Here is a 24,561-nt window from a genome sequence, read left to right on the forward strand (position 1 = left end):
CTGGGACAACTTCTTCTATATACAGTCTCTATATACACTCCACTTGTTCCTGCTGCTCTCAATCGCTTTGCAGGACCTAGGTGGAACACTGCGAAGATCTGACAAGTCACTCAGTCAGATTAAAAGCAATAGCCCTTTGTAGGCAGGAACTCCTTGGTTATGTAGCAAAATTTCAGTGGCCAGCTTGATTGCTCCTTTGGCTACTGATCCCAGCACCACCTTTTCAGGCACTACCAACCCACCTGGCTGCAGCTGCCTTTTTCACTAGCCCTCCAGGCTAACGTCTCCTTAGTCCTCTAGACTGACGCTCAACTACCCTCCCAGCTGCCTCTCAAGAGATCTCCCAGACATGCTTATCTTGTCCCGCTGTCCTCTCTCCTTGCTCCCGTGCATCCAGGAAGGGCTTCCTCCGTATTGTTTTGGCAGATCCTTCCAGCACCCAAGCCCCCGGCCTGAGGTCAACCCCCCCCCCCAGACTAAGGGTTGCCCTGCAGGGGCCTCCTCAGCACTCCATCTCCATGCTCCACCTGTGGGGTATTAACACTAATCAGCCACTTTATTAAGTACACCTGTTCAATTGCTTGGTAACAATCACATGGCAGCAACTCAATGCATTTAGGCATCTAGATGTGATGAAGAGGACTTGCTGAATTTCAAACCGAGCATGAGAAAGGGGATTTAAGTGACTTTGAACGTGGCATGGTTGTTGGTGCCAGACGGGCTGGTCTGAGTATTTCAAAAACTGCTGATCTTCTGGGATTTTCACGCACAACCATCTGTCGGGTTTACAGAGACTGGTGGGAAAAAGAGAAAATATTCAGTGAGCGGCAGTTGTGTTGAGGAAAATGCGTTGTTTATGTCAGATGAGAATGGACAGACTGGTTTGAGATGATAAAAAGGCAACAGTACCTCAAATAACCACTCGTTACATCCAAGGTATGCAGAATACCATCTCTGAACACACAACACATTTGTACCTTGAAGCAAATGAGCTACAGCAGCAGAAGACCACACCGGGTGCCACTTCTGTCAGATAAGAACAGGAAACTGAGGCTAAAATTTGCACAGGATCACCAAAACTGGACAATAGAAGATTGGAAAAACGTTGCCTGGTCTGATGAGTCTTGATTTCAGCTGCGACATTCAGATGGTCGGGTCAGAATTTGGTGTAAATAACAAGAAAGCATGGATCCATCCTGCCTTGTATCACCGGTTCAGGCTGGTGGTGGTGGTGTAATGGTGTGGGGGGATCTTGGCACACTTTGGACCCCTTAGTACCAACTGAGCATCGTTTAAACGCCATGGCCTACCTGAGTATTGTTGCTGACCATGTCCATCCCTTTATATGGGATTGTATGATTTTTTTTATTTTTTAATTTTTTTTTTTTTTTTGGTTGGACTAGATGGACTTGTCTTTTTTCAACCTAACTATGTAACTAGGTAACTTTATGACTACAGTGTCCCCATCTTCTGATGGCTCCTTCCAGCAGGATAATGCACCATGTCACAAAGCTCCAATCATCTCACCACTGGACAATGAGATCACTGTACTCCAATGGCCTCCACAGTCATCAGATCCCAATCCAATAGAGCACCTTTGGGATGTGGTGGAATGGGATAGTGGCATCATGGATGGGCAACCGACAAATCTGCAGCAACTGCGTAATGCTATCATGTCACTATGGACCAAAATCGCTGAGGAACGGTTCCAACACCTTGTTGAATCTATGCCACGAAGAATGAAGGCAGTTCTGAAGGCAAAAGGGGGTCCAACCCGGTACTAGCAAGGTGTACCTAATAATAAAGTGGTCGGTGAGTGCATATGGCCCACATCTATAGAAAAGAGTATTCAACTTGGGTCAAAGCTGAATAATTTGTTTTTGTCTATAGACGCCCCTTACCAATACAGGTAGTTTTTTTTTTTTTTGTAAAGGTGAAATAATCTTTTTAAGAGGATCGAATAATGTCACTTCTGATTATGTAAGTTTAGTCTTCCACAAGCATTCATGTTCTTCTTTGGATGCTTGGGGTGGTTTGGCGTTCATTGTCTGGACTTCTTGGTGTGGTGTTCAGGATGGGACTGAAGGATCTGTAACACCCGGAGATATTTCTGCTCTCTCATTACAGAGTGTCTTCTGAAAGCCATCACTGCAGCTTGCCATGTAATACATCTAAATGTCGTTTCTGCTTCATTAGCCTCGGAGTCGCGTTGCCGGGGAAGAGTTAGATGAGATTTTAATGTTTCTACATAAAGCAGAGAAAGTTTTGGAAGTCATTCTGGAGTGTTAATAATGTGTAATAGCGGTGACATTAGCCGTGGTAGGGATGTCGGTTTAACCCACTCGATTTTTATGCGTCGTGTCTTCACTAGAGTGCTCATTGTACCCAAAGATACAAAAGAGGATCTCCTGATGTGTGAAGGAGTCTGTATTCATCCTTAACCAATCAATGTCTGGGGTGAATGTTAATTGGCCCGATTGGATTTTGGTTGCCCAATTACTGTTGTTTCATTGAGCCTAATAATGGTGTTGGATGGTCTGCAGGCTCGCTGGGCATTTTCTGAGGACACGCACATCTAGACAATATAGAATCACTCGTTATGGCAATAATCATTTTAAAAACAGTGTATTATTTCCTTTCATCTCACCTCCATTTTATGTCTATATACACTATATTGTCAAAAGTATTGGGACACCAGCCTTTACGCGCACATAAACTTTAATGACATCCCAGTCTTAGTCCGTAGGGTTCAATATTGAGTTGGCCCACCCTTTGCTTCTATAACAGCTTCAACTCTTCTGGGAAGGCTGTCCACAAGGTTTAGAAGTGTGTCTATGGGAATGTTTGACCATTCTTCCAGAAGCTGATGTTGGACGAGGAGGCCTGGCTCATAGTCTCCGCTCTAATTCATCCCAAAGGTGTGCTACCGGGTTGAGGTCAGGACTCTGTGCAGGCCAGTCAAGTTCCTCCACCCCAAACCCACTCATCCATGTCTTTATGGACCTTGCTTTGTGCACTGTTGCACAGTCATGTTGGAACAGAAAGGGGCCATCCCAAAACTGTTCCCACAAAGTTGGGAGCATGAAAGTTAAGAGTTCCCTTTACTGGAACTAAGGGGCCAACCCCAACCCCGGAAAAACAACCCCACACCATAATCCCTCCTCCTCCAAATGATTTGGACCAGTATACAAAGCAAGGTCCATAAAGACCTGGATAAGCGAGTTTGGGGTGGAGGAACTTGACTGGCCAGCACAGAGTCCTAAACCTCAACCCGATAGAACACCTTTGGCATGAATGAGCCAGGCCTTCTCGTCCATCATCCATGCCAGACCTCGCAAATGCGCTTCTGGAAAAATGGTCAAACATTCCCATAGACACACTCCTAAACCTTGTGGACAGCCTTCCTAGAAGAGTTGAAGCTGTTCTAGCTGCAAAGGGTGGGCCAACTCAATATTGAACCCTTCCGACTAAGACTGGGATGTCATTAAAGTTCATGCGGGTGTAAAGGCATGTGTCCCAATACTTTTGACAGTGTAGTGTAATTCAAATAGTCGAAATGCGGAGGGAGAAGAGATCGGAGATAAGAGAACCGGCGACAGGAGAAGACAGCAGAGAGAAGAGAACCGGCGGCGGGAGAAGACAGTGGAGGGAAGAGAACCGGCAGCGGGAGAAGACAGTGGAGGGAAGAGAACCGGCAGCGGGAGAAGACAGTGGAGAGAAGAGAACCGACGGCAGGAGAAGACAGTGGAGATGGCGGCAGGAGAAGACAGCGGAGAGAAGAGAACCAGCAGCGGGAGAAGACAGCGGAGAGAAGAGAACCGGCGGCTGGAGAAGACAGTGGAGAGAAGAGAACCGACGGCAGGAGAAGACAGTGGAGATGGCGGCAGGAGAAGACAGCGGAGAGAAGAGAACCGGAGGTGGGAAAAGACAGTGGAGAGAAGAGAACCGGCGGTGGGAGAAGACAGCGGAGAGAAGAGAACCGGTGGCGGGAGAAGACATCGGAGAGAAGAGAACCAGCGGCGGGAGAAGACGGCGGGAAAAGACAATGTACCCCATACTCATTAACGTAGGGTGGGGGGCCGGGCTCTGGAGGCCCCCTTGTTAAAGGGGGCTTCTAGATTCCGATAAGCCCCCCGCCCGCAGACCCCCAACAACCAACGGCTAGGGTTGTAGAGAAGAGGCCCTTGTCCTCATCAACATGGGGACAAGGTGCTTTGGGGTGGGGGGGCCCATGTCCCCCCTCCCCCAAAGCACCCAACCCCCAGTGTTGAGGGCATGTGGCCTGTTATGGTCCAGGATTGGGGTGGGGGGGCGCTCGCTCGTCCCCTCCCTTTCCTGACCTGCCAAGCTGCGTGCTCGGTTAAGGGACTGGTATGGATTTTTGGGGGGACCCCATGCTCATAGGGGTCACCTTAAAATCCATACTAGATTTAAGGGTCTGGTATGCTCTTGGGGGTAACCCCACGCCAGTTTTTTTTGTTTGTTTTTTTTTTCATTTTGGTGAGGGTTCCCCTTCAAGCTCCACAGCCAACAAGACAAACCGCAAGTCAGATCATCATGATCCTACTTGTGGTGCGACTTATATTCAAATCAATGGGCTCTCATAGGGATCCATTTATTTTGAATAGAGGCAGGTAAACGCTGCTAAAAGCTAGCTCAGCTAACCATGCATTAATGCCAATGCAAAAAGCTACTAAAAGCAAGTTTTTAAAGCCGCTTTTTTTCTTAACGTTGGTAGTGGCTTTGCAGCTCGTTTTTCTAATGCCCCGTGTGCATGAGGTCTCTGTTTTTGGGATCCATTGGTGAGCTTACATACACTTGCATTTGTGAGTATAACATTTGTTTTCTTTCTTTTACTAATAAATGGTTTACTAAGATAATGTACTAGGCTGGTGCACCCACTTTCTGTTTGTTTTCTAGTTCATTGGAGATGCATGATCCTAGGCTCTCCTGTGCATGTGGGCATCATCCGGGTCAAGGACACTTATACAGAGTGTGTCAGCTGTAAAAGAACATTGCTGCTGAATTACAAAGTAAAACAAAGCCTTTCTGCCTTTTAATCGGTGTCAGAACACTTAATAAACACACGCTACCTGCGGATCTATTAATATTCCTGCGTTCTACTAAATGAAATGTGTACATCTGTCGCACACATGAGGTGTCTATTTTAAGCCGGGAGAAATATGGGCTTGTTTTCATTTGATTCCGTAAAACCGAACACCAAATAGCAAGCAGCCTGCAGATAATAAATAGGACAGCAAGAAAAAGCACTTTAGCTTATTAATTTATTGCTGGCCTGTGCTGTTACCGGCTGGCGCCGTTGCTGGCTCAGCTCGTTCCCAGGTAAACCAAAAAACATTGTTATCTCTGTCACTGATATTAATGAGGCCTGTGTACGTATGAAAGCAAACACTATGAAATAATGGGATTTTCTAATGTGAACAGAGAGCAATTATTCTTCTCATTCATCCAGTACATGAAAAGTGTTCTTTACATCCTGTCCAATTTGTGTCCTGAATATAAGAAACAAGCTAAACAGGGGCACCTTAATGGGTAAACATACTTTGTCATAGTGGCCTTTTGTATCTGATATCTGGTGACGGGTTTTAAAGGGAACTGTTCACCACTGGGACACTCTATTGGCAACTATACTTTGTCATAGTGGCCTTCTGTGTCTGACATTCGGTGACGGGTTTTAAAGGGAACTGTTCACCACTGGGGCACTCTATTGGCAACTATACTTTTGTCATAGTGGCCTTCTGTGTCTGACATTCAGTGACAGGTTTTAAATGGAACCGCTCACCAATGGACATCAGCAATAACTGGAGTTCTTGCTCTCAATCTGTTTATATACCTGCAGCCTTAGCTCTGAAGTTTAATATAGAAGGACTAACTCTGCGCTTAGAAGTAAAAAAGCAGCAGCTATCACTTAGGCCAGCCATAGACTGTTCGAATCTCGGCCGGTTCAACAGGAACCGGCCAAGATTCCAGCCATGTGTGGGCAGGCTGAATGTGCCAAGTTGATCGACCGGTCAACTTGGGCACAACCAGCCTGCCAGATTTGCTTGCGATTATCTCTATCGGCTGCCATAGCCGCTATCACTGTCTTCTCCCAGCAGGGACGGCTTCCCCAGCCGGGAAAATACAATGTCTCGGCATGAGGGATTCATAAATTACCCATGTGCCCATGTATAAGGATATAGCCATAAAGCACTCAATAGATTTAGATGTCTGGACCCAGTAATCTTCTAGCGACTGGCCTGACTCAAATGCTCCAATCCAGACAGACCAATAACACATTCAGTGAAAATAACACTTAGTGTAGTAAGACCAGTTCACAGGTTTATTAAAACTCGTATAAATGCACGCTCACATAATTAAAAGGGCAGAGGAGCTGCTAAAAACACACTGTTCTTGCCATCCGATAAGTCTCAATCCACAATACCACTTCCTGTGTCGGCACACGTGGTGACGTCACATTCGCTGGCCAGATCCAACGTGTTTCGTCATAGCAGATGTCAGAGGTGTTCTATCGGGTTAAGGTCAGGACTCTGTGCAGGCCAGTGAAGTTCCTTCACCCCAAACTCGCTCATCCATGTCTTTATAGACCATGCTTTGTGCACTGTTCCAAATCATTTGGTGGAGGGGGGTTATGGTGTGGGGTTTTTGTCAGGGGTTGGGCTTGGCTCCTTGGTTCCAGTAAAGGGAGCTCTTAAGGCGTCAGCATACCGTGAAGACATTTTGGACAATTTCATGCTCCCAACTTTGTGTGAACAGTTTAGCTATTGCCCCTTCCTGTTCCAACATGACTGCGCACCTGTGCACAAAGCAAGGTCCATAAAGACATGGACGAGCGAGTTTGGGGTGGAGGAATTTGACTGACCTTCTCGTCCAACACCAGTGCTTGACCTCACAAATGCGCTTCTGGAAGAATGGTCGAACATTCCCATAGACACACTTCTAAACATTGTGGACAGCCTTCCCAGAAGAGTTGAAGCTGTTATAGCTGCAAAGGATGGGCCAACTCCATATTGAACCCTTCCGATTAAGCCTGGGATGCCATTAACGTGCATGTAAAGGCAGGCGTCACAATACTTTTGACAGTATAGTGTATAATATATTTCATTTGATAAATCTCATTACAGTCAAGAAACTCTCACCTCCCCAACACAACATACTATAAAAACCTGTGATGGCAAACAAAGGAAACCAAAAATGGGATCACTAAAAGCTATACATGAAAAGATCTCCCATATCTCCCGTTCCATAGTGAACCCTTAACACACTACAATACACTGGAAAGAAAACAAGGACTTCCAATCCTCTTCGGTATAGAAAGAGAGGGATAGTTGGCTGATTAGAAAATATCTCAAAACCTGAGTATGAAATATAGCTGGTTGACCTTCTTACTGATAATCTGAACTTCCTATTTAGGCCATGCCTTTGCACTTCTGTTTGCCAGATTATGGTACTCTCCCCAGCCGATATCTTGCTCCATTGCATTCCTGCAGTGTTCCTTATCTCCACAACCACTGGTTACTGGCTTGTCCCTTGAGCACTCTTCTACTTGATTCCAACCTGCAATCACTTGTTACCAACCTTTGGCTTGTTTACGGACTACACTCCTGCTTTATCTGCTACTGGACCCCGGCTTGACTCCAACCTGCAATCACTTGTTACCAACCTTTGGCTTGTTTACGGACTACACTCCTGCTTTATCTGCTACTGGACCCCGGCTTGCTAACCTCCTGGTGGGGGTGATGCTGAGGACCATGACCTGGTACTAACACACAACAAAACCCATCTCCACCATCAGGAGCTCTGGTGAATACTTTTTAATGCTTAGACCCATCACCTCAGGTGAGCCCGTGTCGTTCACCAGGGTGACCTGCTTGTGAACTTATCCAGCTGGTCGGTGGGAGCCTCTCTACTTCTATAGCTACTGGTCTCCAAACCTGACCCCTGACCATGACAAAGACATTGATCTATTCACATCACTTCCTTTCCTGCGAAGGAGCTTATAATCTAAAGTCCATATTACAGGCATGCATATGCATGCATATATACAGCAAGACCAGTTTGCATTTAAAAAAAAAAAGGAAAGAAAAGCCTAATTTCCAGGCTTTGGTCATGTAATCTTGGTAGAAGTAGAGGGGGCAGAGCTAATGTATCTCAATAAATATTTTTCTAGTTTTGAATAGGGTAGTGTGTCTTTCCCCTGTGGAGAATTCCCCTTTCTTTCTGTCCCAGGGACTCAACGAGAAGTGAGAGAAAATCTCTCCAAAGTAACTGGAAAAAACCTCTTTAGACAATTGTCAAGGAAACAGACGATGGCAATAAAAATTGCTTCTCACCTCTTGTTCGAGTGACAGCAATAACATTTTGAGTATTCCATCACTTTCTGTTCCTGCTACAGTGGCCACCAGGACAAATAGGATGAATCTCCTTAGAAGGAAGAAAGCAATAAAAATTTGTCACGGTCTACTGTAAGCCAGAAATGTCCTAATCTGTAGAACTGCCTGAATGTCCACCTTCTGCGTTCAGCTGACATTATTGAAGACCACTTCTGGCCAGACTTGCCTGATGAACATCTTCCGACGTTGAACGGCAGTAAGCATGATGTGGCTTTCTTTGGCCTTACCACTGTGTCTACGGTCCTCAGCGTTGCCTGATTCTTTGTGCTTCTTTAAAGGAACTTGAACAGCACATCTTGAAACCCCGGTCTGCTTTGAAGTCTTTAACTGGAAGAGACCTTGCTGATGCATTATAACTAGCTTGTGTCTTGTTGCCGTGCTCAATCTTGCCATGGTGTATGACCTGTGACATGAAACTGTCTTCCACAACTTCACCTTAATAGCAGAGTTTGTCTGTTCCTCATCCAGTTTTAAGAATCCTACACAGCTGTTGCTGTTTCAGTTAATGACTGTGTTTCAACCTACATATGAAATTGATGATCATTAGCACCTGCTTGATATAAGTGGTTAATCACCCACCTGACTCTAATCCTTCAAAATCCCTAACTTTGTGCACATGTAAGAATTGATGTTGGGGAGTCAACCATATATTGATTTGATTTGGCCTTTTTCTTAAAGCAACAGCACTGAGATGCATAACAGGAATGAACAAAAAATGAAAATGATGTTTTATAGGGGGAATGGATAAAACATGGGGATTATTATTATTCGAGTCAAGGATGAAATTTAGTTAGCTTTTACATTTACTTCTACCATGTATGTTGATACGGTGTTAAGTGAAGGTAGTGCGATTTTATCTACTTTTAACCACTTGCTGACCACACTATAGCCGAAAGATGGCTACAGCATGGTCAGCTAGTTCTGGGAGGGCAGCAATAGACGCCCTCCCAGAATTCCACCCCCAGGAAGCATGTATCGGGCGCGCTCTGTGACTGCTGTGTCCTGATCACAAATTGGGGTAAAGAGCCGGTCACGGAGGCCCTTTACCATGTGATTAGCTGTATCCAATCATAGCTGATCACCTGTAAACAGACTTGCCAGTTATCGGCAGTCCTTTCCTCATGTCCAGTGCCTGCATAAAGAAAGGAGAGCCGTTAACTGGGAAGGCCAGTACATTGTTTGCACTGATAACCAGGGTGCTGATTATCAGTTTTTCAGTGCCTCCTCAACAGTATCCATAAACACAACCTCATCAGTGCCCCTCAGTGGAGCCTCATTGATGCCCCTCAGTGGAGCCTCATCGATGCCCCTTAGTGGAGCCTCATCGGTGCCCCTCAGTGGAGCCTCATCGGTGCCCCTCAGTGGAGCCTCATCGGTGCCCCTCCGTGGGGCCTCATCGGTGCCCCTCCGTGGAGCCTCATCGGTGCCCCTCCGTGGAGCCTCATCGGTGCCCCTTCGTGGAGCCTCATCGGTGCCCCTCCGTGGAGCCTCATCGGTGCCCCTCCGTGGAGCCTCATCGGTGCCCCTCAGTGGAGCCTCATCGGTGCCCCTCAGTGGAGCCTCATCGGTGCCCCTCAGTGGAGCCTCATCGGTGCCCCTCAGTGGAGCCTCATCGGTGCCCCTCAGTGGAGCCTCATCGGTGCCCCTCAGTGGAGCCTCATCGGTGCCCCTCAGTGGAGCCTCATCGGTGCCCCTCAGTGGAGCCTCATCGGTGCCCCTCAGTGGAGCCTCATCGGTGCCCCTCAGTGGAGCCTCATCGGTGCCCCTCCGTGGAGCCTCATCATTGCAACCTCATCCAGCGACCATCAGTGCAGCCTCATCAGTGCAACCTTATCCAGCGCCCATCAGTACTGCCTCATCAGTGCAGCCTCATCCAGCGCCCATCAGTGAAGATGAAAGATTACTTATTTGGAAAATGTTATAATTTTCAGGCTTTTTTAAATTAGTTTAGCAAAAAGAAAAAACCCAGTGGTGAATAAATACCATCAAAAGAAAGCTCTATCTGTCTAAAAAAAAAAAAAAAAAAGATCATTTTGAGTCAGTGTTGCATGACGGCACGATTCTCATTCAAAGTGTGACAGCGCTGAAAATTCCTGGGCAGAAAGGGGGTGAAGGTTCCGGTAGTTGGATAATAAAACCAGCTTTTTGCAAAGGGGAGAACAAACAAGCAATAGTGTGTTTGGTTATAGGAAATGGCCATTCCCGGTATTCAGCACCCTTGATACCCTTTGCCCTACCTGGCACAGCGAGATGTGGTCAGCCTGCTGGTATGTCACTAACCAGACTCAGCAGCCGTCCTTTCCTCGGCAGCCCGCAGAGCCGAGCGGGGCTTGTATCTTCTTCACATCCTGCTGCAGTAACGCGTGAGCTGCCGACTAGAATATTAATCTCATCCAATCTACCCACAACCCAAACACTGCGTGGTCTCCTCATTATTATTCCAGCTCTGCTCTGCTCCAGGATTATTTATTAAAATTAAAAAACGACTGTTGACACATTAATGATTTATCATCCTTAAAGCACGGCTGGTGTTCTCTATTGAGGGATAAATTCTTCCTTGCCGTTTGTTCTGATACACCGACTGTCTTGCCCGGCTCCTGATTGGCCGCGGATGTGTTTAGAATCCGAAGCTGCTCTGCTTTGACTTTTTCAAAAGGACTGCAAGGGAGAAAGAGGGGAAAAAAAAGGCAGACGTCCTTTGTTTAGGTATTAATGTCACTGGGGAAGTCATGTGGGAGTCTTTGGATAAAACGTACATTTCGTTCTTCTTGCCACAGTTAATAAAAGAGAAATAGTATGTTTAAGAGAAGGACTTCAGGAGATTATATGAAAGAAGGCACCTTGGGTCACTTACATTGTCCTTTTTTTTTTTAAATTTGTCGTCCTTAGCTGCCACAAATTCACAAGCCGAAATCTGAAATCAGGCTTTCAGTGGGAGTATCTGTTTCATGAGGCTGATGGGTATGAGGAAGTGGCCTACAGCCAAATGAATCCATTCTAGGCCCTTTACTTTTGAACGTTGCCCAGGAGTCTCTAAAATGGACACATTCAGCAGGCAGACATTGACTTTAATCGAATCTCTCTCCTTTCCCATAACACAGGGACACCTGTATTCTATGGTGGGGTGGGTATTGCAGAATGCCAGAGCTCTGACTTAAAGCCCCGTACACGCGATCACAAAATCGTATGAAAAATACCGCTTTCGAAGCGATCGTACGATAATCAGATCGTTAGTACAGAGCTTTCGAGAGCCGATCATGGCACTTCCTTCGATATTATTCTATCGGACGTGAACGAAAAAAAATTTCCGTACGGTGCCAGATCACACAATATTCATTTAATCAGTACAGCCGTCGTTCGAAAATGCAATACAAATGCATTACAACACATGACATCACTTCCGAATTTTTATACTGTCGTACGAGAATTTTCGTGACATTCGTAAACTCATCCGATTCGATCTACAATTATCATGCGTTTTTTTTTGTTATGGTGTGCATACTTTCTGTGGTCATATGCATATTTTGTTGTGTTTAAACTAGGGATGCAGCGAAATTTCGGCCACTGAAACATATCGGCCGAAAATGGCCCTTTTGGCAAAAAGCCGAAAGAGAATTCTTGCCGATACTGGAGCTGAAAGTGGGGCGGGGCCTGGGCAGGGGGCTTCCTATATCGTAATAGAGAGGAGAGCCGCCGCCTATTACAGCGCCGGGAACATCACAGCTTTCATTTCAATAGCTGTGTGTTCCCCACTGCGCGCTGTAACATACAGCCCCTCCCCTTTGTCCGGGCACTTTGATAGACAGATCACCCGTCCAATCCTGGGACTGGTGATTTGTCTATTCGGTATCGGTGTTGTTTCGGTATCGGTTTCAGTTTTCGGGATCAAGGAAGATTTATTTTTGGTATCGGTTTCGGCACCAAAAAACCCATTCGGTGCATCCCTGGATTAAACATACAAATACAGCCTAAGTCTCTGAGTTGATGTCCTCTTTGATGTGTCTCTTTGTATCTTTAGAATTACATTTTATATGTATACTTCACTCTCTTCCCCTGATGAAGGTGCTTTTTAAAGACTGGAAACGCGTCTTTACCCATTGGAGAGTACTGATGTTCCTTTGTATATTATGATCTTTTTTTGTGTTTTTTTGTGTTTCGTTCTTGTGTATTATGTATGTATTGTACAGACGCTATACATCTTTTTATTCATTTGTATTGAAATATGCGGTATTATTAAAGTTATTAATTTTTTCATCAGAGTTGGTGGTCTTTCAAAGTCCCATTTAGGGGGTACTTTTTTTTGTTCTAGTACATCAGGGATGGGACTGCCATACTCTGTATCTGACATGGTACAGGTCTCCTTCTCTTCTAAAAAAAAAAAAAAACAGACGGTGATTCGCCCGATTAATCTTCTTGTGTGTACCGGGCATTGGTCAAAGTCTGCTTGTCGTGTCTGCGGGGGGGGGGGGGGGGGTTCTGAGACTCCTGGGCAACACTAAAAAGGTTTGCTCTTTACTTAGGCTGCATTAACACCTTTTTAGTGAGTTTTCAGGCGTTTCTCTGTAAGTTTTTAAGCGTTTTTAAAGCATTTTGGCATTTTTTTTAATTGCATGCACAGTAGGAAATGGGCAGTGAAGCCTGAAGGCTCCGCTGCCGGTTTCCCTTAGTTAGAATGGTGGCGCCTGCACCCGATCCGATGGACGAATCAGCCTCGGGGGGGGGGTTGGGACTGACATCGCGGGCCCCCTGGACAGGTAAGTGTCCTTATTAAAATATTAAAAGTCAGCAGCTACAGAGTTTGTAGCTGCTGACTTTTTTAAAAAAAAATTTGCTTTTAAAGTGTTTGTAAACCCTTACAGATCACTTTTCAGTACAGGTAAGCCTATAATAAGGCTTACCTGTAGCTACCCCGGATATCTCCCAAACCTGCACAGTTTAGGGGATATCCCCTTGTATCTGCATGTGCCGACGTCATCGACACATGCGCACTGAAACAACGGCTCGTTTGTGCCGTTGCTTCAGCTGTTGCTAGCGGTGGCACACGCGCGGAAGTGACGCCAATGCGCCTCCGGCCAATCACTGCGCCGGAGCCCACGATACTCGGAAATAACTCCGGGGGGACATGTCGCCAGGCAGAGCAATGTGTTGGGACCGCTGCGGGGGGCTTCCATCTAAGATGAGTATTTCATTATACAACAGTATGCTGTGCACACTAGCTCATTATGCCTTTGTCTTGCAGGTTTTTTTTTTTGTTTTTTGTTTTTTGTTTTTTTCTAGGATTTACAACCACTTTACATTCTTTTTTACCCAATGTTTTTAGGCGTCTGATTGGACGGGGGAATAACGTTATCCTCGCTCAGCAATTAGGGCTGCGTCTTTTTCCATACAAAATGGTTGTACTTCATTAAGGAGAATTCTCTTTGGAGTTCTTATCCCTTTTTGTATTGACGAACGTAGAACTTCCTTGTGGAATATTTGTTTAGAAAAGTGAGTGGATTAGGCCAGAGAGATTCAGGGGTCTTTTATTGTTCCTCAGATCTATTCATCATCTCCTATTTCTGCCGGAATTGCCTTTCTTCAAAGGACCTAAATCAACAAACAATAAAACGTGTACAGCGTGGTAAAATATTGTATTAAATTACAGCCCAGTTTATCTTCCTAATCTTACCTGGAATCTGTCCACCGAGATTCTTCATTTTAATTGTATCGTAATGTTGCAAACTGCCGACAATAATGTGATTAATTACTTGAATGGCTCTGCGCTAAGGAATATAAAAAAAAAAAAGGACCGATCTGGAATTGTCGAATTATTGTACAGATGTCATCCTGTCAGCGCTCCATAAATAGCAGCGTATACATATTAAATTGTATTCATTGGGCGTTTTTTTTTTTTTTTTTTACTTCTTAAGTAAAACGCTTTAAACAAGTTTTACTTTGGCAAAGTTTCAGCTCCGCCAGCCATCTGTAAATGAAGATGCTGCTAAAACATCACACCTAACAACTTGGTTTTGGAGAAAGTTGACAAGATAAGATGTTAAAGTGATTGTAAACGATCACCTTCTAAAACAATCCATCCAGTTTAAAATGGAAATTAATGGAGTTGTAAAGGCAGAAGGTTTTTTATGCATCCTATTCCTTCTGTGTGTAGCAGCACCCTCTGATTACTTACCTGAGCCCCTTCTTTCTCCAGCGATGTCCACGAATGTCTAAACCGTCCGGGACACTCCTCCTGATTGGCTGAGGCACAGCAGTGGCGCCATTGGTTCCCGTGGCTGTCAATCAAAGTCAGCCAATCAGGGGAGAAAGGGGCGGGGCCAGGTCGGGGCTCCACACTTACCTGAGGTCCCTCTCTGTCCAGCGTTGTCCACGAGTGTCTCAGCCACCCAAGATCCTCCCTCCTGATTGCCTGAGACACAGCAGCGGGGGGCCATTGGCTCCCGCTGCTGTCAATCAAGGTCGGCTAACCAATCGGTAGAGTGGGGGCGGGGCTCCGTGTCTGAATGGACACAGGGAGCTGTGACTCCGCTCAGGTGCCCCCCCCCATAGCAAGCTGCTTACTGTGGGGGCACTGAACAAGAGGGAGGGGCCAGGGATCACAAGAAGAGGGACCTGAGAAGAGGAGGATCTGGGCTGCTCTGTGCAAATCCACTGCAACAGAACAGGTAAGTATAACATGTTTCGTATTTTTTTTTCCCCCTATAAAAATAACAGACTTTACAATCACTTTATTTAAGGATAACTTCTCTTCCAGACTTCATTCCCCCAGCTGACGCATTTCAACATAATCTCCTGCCTTGGTGATGCGATGTAAACATGTCAGGAGTATGCGTTTTTAACCTTTTATTCCATTTTCAATAGGACAAGGCCAAGTCCTTCCCTAGATCTTAAGTAACAGTGACCCTGGCAGTAGTTCATCACGACGCTGTTGTGCTTTATTACCAAAGGTCCTTGGATTGTGTAGTCTCTATTACCAATAGCACAATACAGAATTAATGTCAAACGGAGCTGCATTAGGTATTTTCCCCGGCACATACGCTTCTGTCAGATCATTCCATTATAAGCTACGTACAAATTACACACTTTCCAACAGAAGCACTTTATCCTTCAAACTGATTGTCTCCTGAGATTCAGCGCAAAATGGATTGAGTGGGCAAAATGTCACTCCAACCCGAATGTGACATTAACAGCCGATGTCATGTTGCCCTACTTAAAGTAAAAACCTCAGCTGTGCCGCTTACTTTCTCTCTGAGTCCCAACTGCATTTATAATGTCAGCGATCTATGTGCGCAGGAGACGCCGGAGTGACAGCTAAACGCGTCCAAACAGGTCTGTGTTTGTTACAACTTTAAATAAACATGTCAAGAGTAGTGGCGGCCGGTGGAATTTTTTTTTTTTGGGGGGGGGGGGTGGCATACTTTTTGCCACACCCCTCCCCAAAAAAATTTCCACCGGCCGCCACTACACGTGACATTTTTACTCTGAATTTGTAACAAATCCCCCTGGTCGGTCAGTCAGACGCACTTACCCCATCAGAGCGGCTTCCCCTGCTCGGCGGTGGCGGCGGCGGCAGCCTCCCGTTCTGCTCTCCACGGGTCATCACGGCGGTGGCTTCCGTTTCCTCCCCCCTCGCTGACCAATCGGGAGTCTTCTCTTTTCAGGCAATCGGAAAACGGGTCTCACACCCACTTCTGATTGGCCGGATTGAGGGTCAGTGTTTCAACAGCGAATATTTATTCGCTGTTGTAACACTCCTGGGTGGGATCAGGGCGCATTCTCTGTGACCCGAGCCCACCCTATCTTGAAGCCTATTAGAGACTCTGGCTCTAATCGGGTGCTTAAAAAAAAAAGAAATTCCGGTCGCTGTAATTTATGCACCCGGTGTCCTGAAAGGGAACGAATGCATGAATAGGGGGTGACCGCGGCGGCGGTGGATAGAGTCATGCTCTGCATGACTCTATCCATTGCATAAAGGGGGTGGCATGGAGAGAGGGGGCGGCAACCCTAATGGACGGGCCGCCAGTGGTCACGCGGTGTATATCCACACGTCACATATGGAGGACCCTGCAGAGGAGACCTATAAACCGTATTTGATTGGTAGATCGTTTTGTATAGTTTTTTTTAACATTAAACTCCTAGCAGATTAACAAACACTATTACATGCATGTATGCATTCATTTTAACCACTTCCATACTGGGCCTATTCTGGCACTCCTCTCCTACATGTAAAAATTGTAATTCTTTTGGTAGAAAAATTCTCAGAACCCCCAAACATTAAATGTTTTTTTTTTTTAGCAGAAACCCTAGGGAATAAAATGGCGGTTGTTGCAACTTTTTATATCACACAGTATTTGCGCAGCTATTTTTCAAAAAACATTAATTTCATTAATTAAAAAAAAAAACACTAAAGTTAGTCCGATTTTTTTTTTTTTTTTTCTATAATCTGAAAGATGAGGTTACACTAAGTAAATAGATGCCTAACAGGTAATGCTTTAAAATTGTGGAATGGCGCCCTTTAAAAAAATTTTAAAGGTTACCTGTTTAGAGTTAGAGGAGGTCTTCTGCTAGAATTGTTGCTCTCGCTCTAACGTTCGTCGCGATACCTCACGTGTGATTTGAACGCCGTTTACATATGTGAGCGTGACATGCGTATGCGTTGGCTTCTACGTGTGAGCACGCAGGGACGGAGGCACTTACATTTTTTTTTTATATATATATATATTTTATTTTTACGCTTTCCCTTTAATTTTTTTTTTTTTAATCACTTTTATTCCTTTTAAAAGGAATGTAAACATCCCTTGGAATAGGACATGACAGGTCCTCTTTACAGAGAGATCTGGGGTCTATAAGTCCCCACATCTCTTCTCTAGGCAGGAAAGACTGATAAAAAAAAAACGCTCTCGGCCTTTCCAGCCGAATAGACGGCAGTGTTTACAATGACCAAGGCCGTACCTGATGTCATAACGTCGCGTCCGAAGGTCATAGAGACTGCCGGGGATCATGTGGTCCGCGGTATTCTCTATGGTGAAGTTCTGCCGCTGGCGGATTCCTTCTCCGGCTCGCCGATCGCAGGGGAAGAGGGAGGGTGGCTGGAAAGGGGGGGCGTTTCCTTCCCACCACCTGTAAAAAAACAATCAAGCAGCTGCGCACTTTAGTTTTTACGGTGCGGGGAATTGGAAAAGAATGATATCTGAATGATGCCTGCAGCTGCATCCATCATCCAGATATCACCACTCAAAGTCCGTATTTAAAATGTATTTAATTTCTTAATTTTACCAAAAAAAAAAAATTACATCTTCAAAAAACTCACCATGCCTCTTTCTAAATACCTTGGATTGTCTACTTTCCCCCATTTGGGGGATATTTGTACTATCCTGGCATTTTCAAGCCTCAAGAAATGAGATCGGCCGTCAGTAATCCATCAGGATTGATTGATTTTCAGATGAACATCCCATAGTTTGTGGACTCTATATCTTTCCTACAGACTAAGTAATATACACTGATTTGTGTTATTTTTACAAAAGAAATGCAGCAGAATACATTTTGGCCAAAATATATGAAGAAAGATTATTATTTTATAACAGAAACTAAGAAAAACATGTTTTGTTTTTTTTTTCAAAATTTTAGATATTGACGTAAAAAAACGGAGACAATCAAATGCCACAAAAATAAAGCTCTATTTGTGTGGAAAAAAAATTATATCAATTTCATTTGTGTACAGCGTTGTATGACCGTGCGTTTAATAGTTAAAATAGCACAGTGCTGAATAGCAAAAAATGCCCTGGTCATGAATGAGGGGTAAAACCTTCTGGAGGTCAAATGGGTTAGTATGAATATTTTATGTTTTTGTTGCAACACCACTGCAACCCTATGTAGAATGGGGCTCGGTTCACACTGATGCGACTTAGGATCCGACTTGAGACACAAGTCGGATGACATGAAATTCAATGTTTCCTTTAGGAGAGCCGTCTTTACTGATGCAACACAAGTCTGTCCGACTTTAGAAAAAGTTCCGGCAGTACTTCGGTCCAAATCTGATACAACTTTAATGCCACAGAGTGTAAAAAAAAGTCACATCAATGTTGTATCAGTGTCGGATTCCAAAGTTGCACTGAAAGTTGCGTGACTTTGGAGTTGGGCTAGTGTAAACCGAGCCTTGGGCCCCTTTCACACTTGTACCACTTGTCCTGCAACTTGGGACTTCAAAGTCGCATGACAAGTCGTGCCCCCATGATTTCCAATGAGTGCCGTTCATATCTGTGCGACTTCAGGGTAGTCCCTGCACTACTTTTGGTCTGACTTTGATGCGACTTGAAGTCCAAAGACCTCAGCATTACACAGGCATTGTGGAAAATGTATAAAAAACAGCGCTAAGGAATCTAAAGAGCAGATGGCAAGAATTAATTACCAACCATCCACAAAAACGGGAGCCGCAATGATTATGTATAACACCAATACACCAATAAGTAAATAAAAAGTAAAAAATCGCGCTACCCCTAGAAAAATAGCCAAAAGCCATGTAGCGCAATAATTCTAGCATTAGACTTCCTCTGTAACGCAAAACATGCAACCTGTAGAATTTTTTTAGACGTCGCCTGTGGAGATTTTTAAGGGTAAAAGTTTGTCGCCATTCTCGAGCAGGCGCAATTTTGAAGCGTGACATGTTGGGTATCAATTTTCTCGGCGTAACATCATCTTTCACAATATAAAAAAAAATTGGGCTAACTTTACTGTTGTCTTATTTTTTCATTCAAAAAAGTGTATTTTTTCCAAATAAAGTGCAATTGTAAGACCGCTGCGCAAATACGGTGTGACAAAGTATTGCAATAACCGCCATTTTATAATCTAGGGTGTTAGAAAAAAGAATGTATAATGTTTGGGTTTTCCCCCTGAAAATAGAAGGAAAATCAGGGGTGCGTGTTATACGCCAATAGCGTACCTCGGAGAAGGAGGGGGGGCGCCACCAAATCACCGAGCCGACATGTCTTGTTTACTCGGCTCTGACGTCATACACACACATCCCGCCTCCTCCACCGGCATTGGACCAGTGTTCTGTCAATCACAGGAGCTGGTCCAATGGCGGAGGCGGGACGTGTGTGTGTGAGTGCCGAGTACTGTAAACAGAAGATGACGGCTCGGTGATTCTGGCGGCGCTTGCCCCCCTCCTGATTTCCTGCACTGCATGAGAGATGGTGAGGCTGCAGGTAGGCATCAGGCTGCATTGGATGGACGCAGATCAGGCTGCAGATGGGCACAGAGGCTGCATAGAGGCTGCAGATGAGCATCAGGCTGCATTGGATGGACGCAGATCAGGCTGCAGATGGGCACAGAGGCTGCATAGAGGCTGCAGATGAGCATCAGGCTGCATTGGATGGGCGCAGATCAGGCTGCAGATGGGCACAGAGGCTGCATAGAGGCTGCAGATGGGCATCAGGCTGCATTGGATGGGCGCAGATCAGGCTGCAGATGGGCATCAGGCTGCATTGGATGGGCACAGATCAGGCTGCAGATGGGCACAGAGGCTGAATAGAGGCTGCAGATGGGCATCAGGCTGCATTGGATGGGCGCAGATCAGGCTGCAGATGGGCAGAGAGGCTGCATAGAGGCTGCAGATGGGCATCAGGCTGCATTGGATGGGCGCAGATCAGGCTGCAGATGGGCACAGAAGCTGCATAGAGGCTGCAGATGGGCACTAATCAGGCCTCATTGATTGGCACTGACCATTATTTTGGTTCAAAGTGGTTTATTTGAAAAAAAAGTTTTTTCCTGAAACCTCCCTCTTGAATTGGGGTGCGTGTTATACGCCGGCGCGTGTTATACACTGATAAATGCTGTGATTTTCTAGCAAAAAAAAACCCCTGTTTTTAACTTGTAACCAACAAATCTCAAAAAGCGGCTCGGTCCTTAAGTGGTTAAAATGGCTTGAATAGAGATTTTTATTATTCTGCTGGAGTGCCCATATAAGTGCCTGTGATATTTACAGCACAGAGAGAGCCCATTTGTATAGCGACATTTCTCTAATCAATGCAACTTGTGAGATTTTATGCACAGTGCAATAAAGCTTTTTTATTCCAGCTGGACAATTAATGGGAGATTTCTCTGCTGTGTATGGTAGGTGCTCTCTAACCGCACATTGACCACTCTCCTCCATTATTCCTCTCTAATACGACTCAATCTTCATATGCATCGCTTGATTCGGCTGTTACTTGTTGTGTAAAGTGTTGTCTATTGACCAGTGGAATTCAATTTCCCACCTCGCCGTAATGAGAGAGACGTTTATCCAGCCAGCGCTGTGTGTACCCGCTGAATTATACATTATAAGCCAGCTGATATTGACCAGCTTTTCAGGAGGGGTTCGCATTGTGTTTTAATCTTCTGTTCTCTTTTCTTCCAGCTCTGTCGGCTTGGCCAAGGCTGCTCTTGAAGCCATCGATGGATTCAATCTCTTTGGAAACCAGGCAAGATTACTCATTCTTCCTTTCTAGAGAACGTGTTATTTTCATTAAAAAAATAATATAAAGGAAACAAAAGACAGCAGCAACTAAAGAAGGCCGCGGTATTTCAGCTGCTTATGTAATCTGCACGCAATTTCAGAAAAAAAAAAAACAACAAGGCTCCTCTGTTTGATCAAACATTTAGAGCCTGACAGAGCAACATGTTCTTACGAAGAAATTTACTTTTTTTTTTACCCCCTATACCAACTCCACTTCTTAGTTAGAACAGTGGTTCCTCAACCTTGTCCTCAAGTACCCCCAACAAGCCATGTTTTGGAAACCATAGAAAGTACAGGCCGGCAAAAATGCTGACGCGTTTCGGCCCTTAGGCCTTCATCAAAAGCAGCCTAAGGCCGAAACGCGTCAGGGTTTTTTTTTTGGATGATGTTATTGCTGTAATGCTTAAGTAAATATTTTCTATAGAGAAGCTGTCGAGTTGCCGGCCTGTACTTTCTTTGGATCTTTTGTGAGCTTAATTAGCCAGAACACCGACTACTCTACACACCCAACCAGGGGCGGATCCAGGGGGGGGGCAACGGGGCAATTGCCCCCTCCGAGAAATGCAGGTGACTGAGAGCAGGGTGTGTGAGAGAGCCGCCGGGCGGCTCCGTGACTGAGAGAGCCGCCGGGCGGCTCCGTGACTGAGAGAGCCGCTGGGCGGCTCCGTGACTGAGAGAGCCGCTGGGCGGCTCCGTGACTAAGAGAGCCGCTGGGCGGCTCGGTGACTGAAGGAGCCGCTGGGCGGCTCGGTGACTGGGGGAGCCGCTGGGCGGCTCGGTGACTGAGAGAGAGCCGCTGGGCGGCTCGGTGACTGAAGGAGCCGCTGGGCGGCTCGGTGAATGAGGGAGTAAGTGAGGGAGCCGCCGGGCAGCTCCATAGGCGAGGGAGAGCCGCCGCTCAATGTGTTTGTGGGCGGGCTGCTGCCTGCTGACCAATCAGGGAGCCGGTGGGCGGGGGAGCAGAGAGATGACATCATCTCTCGGCGCCCGCCCTGCGTCCTTGCAGTTCAACTTCCCCCCCTCCATGCAGGCAGCTGCGGCAGCAGAGAGATTACATCATCTCTCTGCTGCCTGTCTCTGGGACACAAGAGACCACCTTAGCAGGTGGCAAGTGACAGGCGACGTGGCAAGTGACAATCCGCAACATGTGGCAGGCTACGTGGCAAGTGACGTGGCAAGTGAAAATCTGCATCTGGTGACAGGCGACGTGGCAAGTGACAATCCGCAACGTGGCAGGCGACGTGGCAAGTGACAATCTGCATCTGGTGACAGGCGACGTGGCAAGTGACAATCCGCAACGTGGCAGGCGACGTGGCAAGTGACAATCCGCACAGTAGCAGGCGACGTGGCAAGTGACATGGCAAATGACAATCTGCAACGTGGCAGGCGACGTGGCAAGTGACAATCTGCATCTGGTGACAGGCGACGTGGCAAGTGACAATCTGCATCTAGTGACAGGTGACGTGGCAAGTGACACACTCGGGGCTCCCACTGATTCTGCATTATGGTGAGTTAAACTATTTAATTTTTTATAACAATGTAATTATGGTACTAATGCGCTTCAATCATCCTGACACCATAACAACCATGGTGCCGTGATGATTGAAGCGCCAACACCAGCCATTTCCCCGATAAATGTACCCCAAAAAAATATATTTTCTGGCAGTGCCCCTCCCGAGACTAGACTCTGGATCCGCCCCTGCACCCAACTAATACTATATAGCGGTTGAGCTTGGGGTGAGTTTTTCTCTTGCATGTTTTGGGAATGTCTTTTAGATAAAATAGCTGTCCAAAATACCAAGCCATTGACTCTGATTTAAAGCACCTGTGCAAGATAACGGAAAACCTGCAAAGTTGGGGGTACTTGAGGACAGGTTTGGGAACCACTGAATTAGAACATGTTGATGAATCGGGCATTAAAGGATGACTACAGGTTCACTTTAAAAAAAAAAAAAAAACATGTCATACTTACCTCCTCTTACCTCCTCTGTGCAGTTGGTGTCTGTTCTAAAATCATAGTTGGTATTGCTAAAATGACGAGTTTCCTCCTGCTCGGTGCAAAGGTGTGGTGGTAGCTTAAAGGGTTAATTGTTTAACATAGCCCAGTGACAATCGCTGTTAGGCTGCTGGCACCTAGATTGTGGTCCCGTGAGCTGGATAATCCTTGTGCAGGGCACAGCTGAGGGTGGCATTGTTACACAAATGACCAAATGACAGCACAAGGTGAGACTGGCCAGTCCTTTGTCACGAGTTAGTGAGGAGGGCAGGGATCTGTTGCACGCATCAATTGCCTTTAGTAATACTTTAAAAGGGGCCGCAGCAAGGTTAGGATTTTTTTTTTTTAGAGACCTCATTTATCTTGGTGTCTTATGAAATGTCTGTGTTGACCACCAATCTAATATTCTCCTTTGATAGTATAGACCCAGGGTTTCCAAACTTTCCAAGCAAAGTGCCAGTTTAGTGTCCTTCATACTTTAGGGGTGCCGGACTGTGGCCAGTGGGGGTAAACAATCATTGGTGTCAGTGGGAGGAATAGTGCCCCATCATTGGTATCAGTGAGAGGAATAGTACCCCCCATCATTGGTTTCAGTGGGAGGAATAGTGCCCCATCATTGGTGTCAGTGGGAGGAATAATACCCCATCATTGGTGTCAGTAGGAACAATAGTGCCCTTATCGTTGGTACCAGTGGGAGGAATAGTACCCCATCGTTGGTACCAGTGAGAGGAATAGTACCCCCCATCATTGGTTTCAGTGGGAGGAATAGTGCCCCATCATTGGTGTCAGTGGGAGGAATAATACCCCATCATTGGTGTCAGTAGGAACAATAGTGCCCTTATCGTTGGTACCAGTGGGAGGAATAGTACCCCATCGTTGGTACCAGTGAGAGGAATAGTACCCCCCATCATTGGTTTCAGTGGGAGGAATAGTGCCCCATCATTGGTGTCAGTGGGAGGAATAATACCCCATCATTGGTGTCAGTAGGAACAATAGTGCCCTTATCGTTGGTACCAGTGGGAGGAATAGTACCCCATCGTTGGTACCAGTGAGAGGAATAGTGCCCCATCGTTGGTACCAGTGGGAGGAATAGTGCCTATATGGTGCCAGTGGGAGTAATAGTGCCCATCGTTGGTGTCAGTAGGAGGAATAGTGCCCCATCATTGGTATCAGTGCAAGGAATAGTACACCCCCCCCCCCCCCCCCCCCCATCATTGGTTTCAGTGGGAGGAATAGTGCCCCGTTATTGATACCAGTGGGAGGAATAGTGCCCCATCATTGGTGTCAATAGGAACAATAGCGCCCCATCATTGGTATCAGTAGGAGGAATAGTGCCCCATTGTTGGTGTCAGAGCGAGAAATAGTGCCCCATCATTGGTATCAGTGGGAGGAGTAATGTCCTATTGTTGGTTTCTGTGGAGGGAACTACACCCTGCTGTTGCTGGCATTAGGAGACCACATCTGGCCACCACTGATATAGATGATAGAATAAAATGCCTAACATGGATTCTGTGGAGAACACAAGGCAATTTGCACTGGACAAGTGACTTCCTGTGCGCTCGTGTTCTCTACACTTACCATGCATCTCTAGCACTCAGTATGGATTTATTTTAGCTTATAGTATATCAGTGAACCCCCATCTGTCATGGGATTCACAATCA

General features: G+C 45.9%; 1 protein-coding gene across 2 annotated transcripts in view; it reads left to right on the forward strand.

Annotated features, from left to right (window-relative positions):
- Positions 1 to 24,561, forward strand: part of PHKB (phosphorylase kinase regulatory subunit beta) — a 313,679-nt gene that overhangs the window by 122,849 nt on the left and 166,269 nt on the right. For both annotated transcript variants that reach the window (XM_073605832.1, XM_073605831.1), the window contains exon 8: positions 20,806 to 20,869. In XM_073605832.1, the coding sequence (XP_073461933.1) occupies positions 20,806 to 20,869 (64 nt within the window). The remainder of the gene's footprint in view (positions 1 to 20,805; positions 20,870 to 24,561) is intronic.

Source organism: Aquarana catesbeiana, linkage group LG11 (assembly GCF_042186555.1).
Source record: "Aquarana catesbeiana isolate 2022-GZ linkage group LG11, ASM4218655v1, whole genome shotgun sequence".
NCBI classification, from domain to species: Eukaryota; Metazoa; Chordata; class Amphibia; order Anura; family Ranidae; genus Aquarana; species Aquarana catesbeiana.